At 40.5% G+C, this 2,500-nt stretch overlaps 1 protein-coding gene across 8 annotated transcripts in view; it reads left to right on the top strand.

The window, feature by feature from the left end:
• The first annotated feature begins 467 nt into the window (after positions 1-467).
• Positions 468-2,500, top strand: part of LOC122248246 (troponin C, isotype gamma) — a 32,275-nt gene continuing 30,242 nt past the window's right edge. For 3 of the 8 annotated variants that reach the window (XM_043008140.2, XM_043008143.2, XM_043008139.2), the window contains exon 1: positions 468-660. In XM_043008140.2, the coding sequence (XP_042864074.1) occupies positions 647-660 (14 nt within the window). In that variant the 5' untranslated portion in view covers positions 468-646. The remainder of the gene's footprint in view (positions 661-2,500) is intronic. The other 5 variants (XM_043008142.2, XM_043008138.2, XM_086536270.1 and 2 more) reach the window with 3 other exon arrangements.

The raw sequence follows: 2,500 nt of genomic DNA, 5'->3' as shown, positions 1-2,500 counted from the left end.
ACATCTGGCTCACCCACATATCCGGCAACCCGAAATAGATTTAAACATAGACAAGAAAGTGCTGGAGGGGAATATTAGTGGCGTTTGGCTATAAATGAGCGCCCCCCCCCTCCTCCTTCCTTCCCTGGCCTCCCTTTGTAGATTGATCCAGGGTAGTTTACAGTACTCGACCAATCAACTCGCTCTGATAGGACTGGCGTCTGGAGGAGTTCGAGGTGTGCCTTCAGCCTGCCGTCGTACGATATTAGCTTTAGAATAAATCAAGCTGTAATATACGGTTATTACGTCAAAGTAGAGATTCAAATTACAACGCACTGATCCATAATCTACCAAAGAACATGATCCTTAAAACTGTAGATTTCTCTATAAGATTATAATAAAAAAATGACAGGCTGTTAAAGCGATTTTGCTGTACGACAGTTTCTCCCTTGACCTCAAGGATCGCTCGCAAATGGAGCCGGCGGCGCGGGTTGCAGCTGGTTCCACAGGCAAGGAGGAGGAGGTTATTATTTCCGTTGTGACGTCGGCACTTCGAGGCTAGTTCGGAGTCGGTTCCCAGGCACCATCTAACCCAGACGTCCGCCTGAGCCCTTCGTGGCTAGTGTCATCTCCTCGCTCCAAGATCCTACCAACACCTTCAGGATGAATGAAAGCATCATCGTAAGTTGTATAAATATTTTGACTTTAAAATATTGTCGATGTAAGTCATGGATCTCGTGCATGACTTACCATGCAAAAGGACTTACGAATAATGTCGAGTTGCAAGTTTGTCTCGCGGTTTCTTGTAAAGATATGCCAATCTTAAAATGATATGATCGATAAAGAGAAACTTACAGTTAAAAAATGACTCATTAGAAGATTTCAAGCAAATACATTAATTGAATTGAGAGTTCTAATAGACGAATATGTATGTCATTCATTTTTCATCATAATTCTACTGGATATTTCATGTCCATAAAATACAGCATAGCATAAGGCTGAACTCTTTTAGGAACAGATATCCATCTTCACTCTTCCATGTCAGGTAAGACCATTCTGTGTTACGATACAAAAAAATCGCTTTATCTAGGAAAGATGAAACATTTGTTTTTCTTTTTCCTTTCTTTTTTACCTCCTCCAAAAACCTTCATGTGCGCTTTTGTCTTAGCGACCTCCTTTCACGCTAACGACCCCATGGAGATGATGGTAAAACACATGGCCCTGAGAGTGGGTTGTGTTTTTCTTGGCGGAAGGTAGCGAGGCAAACATCCTGTGTGCCGGGAAACACGATCACCTTTCGTCCGCCTGGAGAGCGAGAAAAGTCATTACACCTTTGTTAATACTTTATACAATGAGACGCCTTTGGTGCACACGCATACATTGTGACGCTGTGGACTACGGGAGTTGAAATTGTGACATTGATCAGTGAATAACTGAAGAAAATAAGGAGAGAGAAAGAGTTGCAGAAAAAAAGATGAAATGACAGGTGGAGAAGCATGTGTTTCAAGGCCCTACCACGGAGGCTAGTAAGTGTAGTAGCGTCTCTGGTTTTGTTTGGTCGAGGAATATTCCTATTTTCGGTTCAAGAAAGAAAGGCCTGGCGTGGAGGAGGGGGGTGGGGGTGCGGCTTGTGTTTGTTAGAGCTGTGCAACTCGGAAAAGAACTATAACAAGGTTCTCGGGCAAGGGTACAGTGAAGAGGGGAAGAGGCGAGGAAAAAAAAGGGACACTTCTCAAAACAAACTCTTTATTATTATCATCATCGCCACCATTAGGATAGGAAGCGATTTATGGCAGATGTTTTAAGAATACATGTTTATAGTGATAGAGGTAGGAATGTAAGAGAAATCGTTGATAATGATTATAATATAATAATTTACTGTCTCGAAGGGTCGTGAATGGATTTCAGTAAGAGCCAAGACCAGAAGGCAGTTAAACATGAGTTAGAAATACTATTGTTTACATAAAGGAACCATTTAAAAAAGGGCCTGTTTACACGGCGCTTCGCAAGTAAACATTTGTTATAGCCATTTCTACTACCCAATCGTATCCTTGAAGTGTGTGTTGCTAATATTCTTTGCAAAATAGTTTGTGCAAATTTAAGATTAAGTATATTTTCAAACGATATGAAGGAAAGTTCACCCATTGCTCCGATAGTAAAAAACGTTTTCAAAAACAACATAAATTTATAAGGCATTTATAATCGGTGTGTTTCCCCTGACTTTTTCTTTCATGCTTTTAAAGGGAAAATATTTATAACTGATATCTGACATGCGATACATGTCGGAAAATGTACTAGGAGTATATTCGAATAGAGGCTCTTAATTTAAAGTATATATATACCTTCAATTAGATTTGGCTAGTATACGTGACTAGTTGCATCCGGTTATAGTAAGGTATGGTACGGTGGGTTCGAGTGGGTTAGGGTAGGTACAGCTCCTAAACTTAGATTACGTTATGTTAGAAATTGATAGAGGAAGATAGGTGATGTCAGAGTGGGATAGGATAAGATAGGTGATGTC

The sequence above is a fragment of the Penaeus japonicus genome, unplaced genomic scaffold (genome assembly GCF_977035675.1).
Source record: "Penaeus japonicus unplaced genomic scaffold, GWHDUDI00000001_assembly GWHDUDI00000004, whole genome shotgun sequence".
In the NCBI taxonomy this organism is placed as follows: domain Eukaryota; kingdom Metazoa; phylum Arthropoda; class Malacostraca; order Decapoda; family Penaeidae; genus Penaeus; species Penaeus japonicus.
Note: the sequence above shows the minus strand (reverse complement) of the source record. Positions and strands in the feature narration are given on the sequence as shown.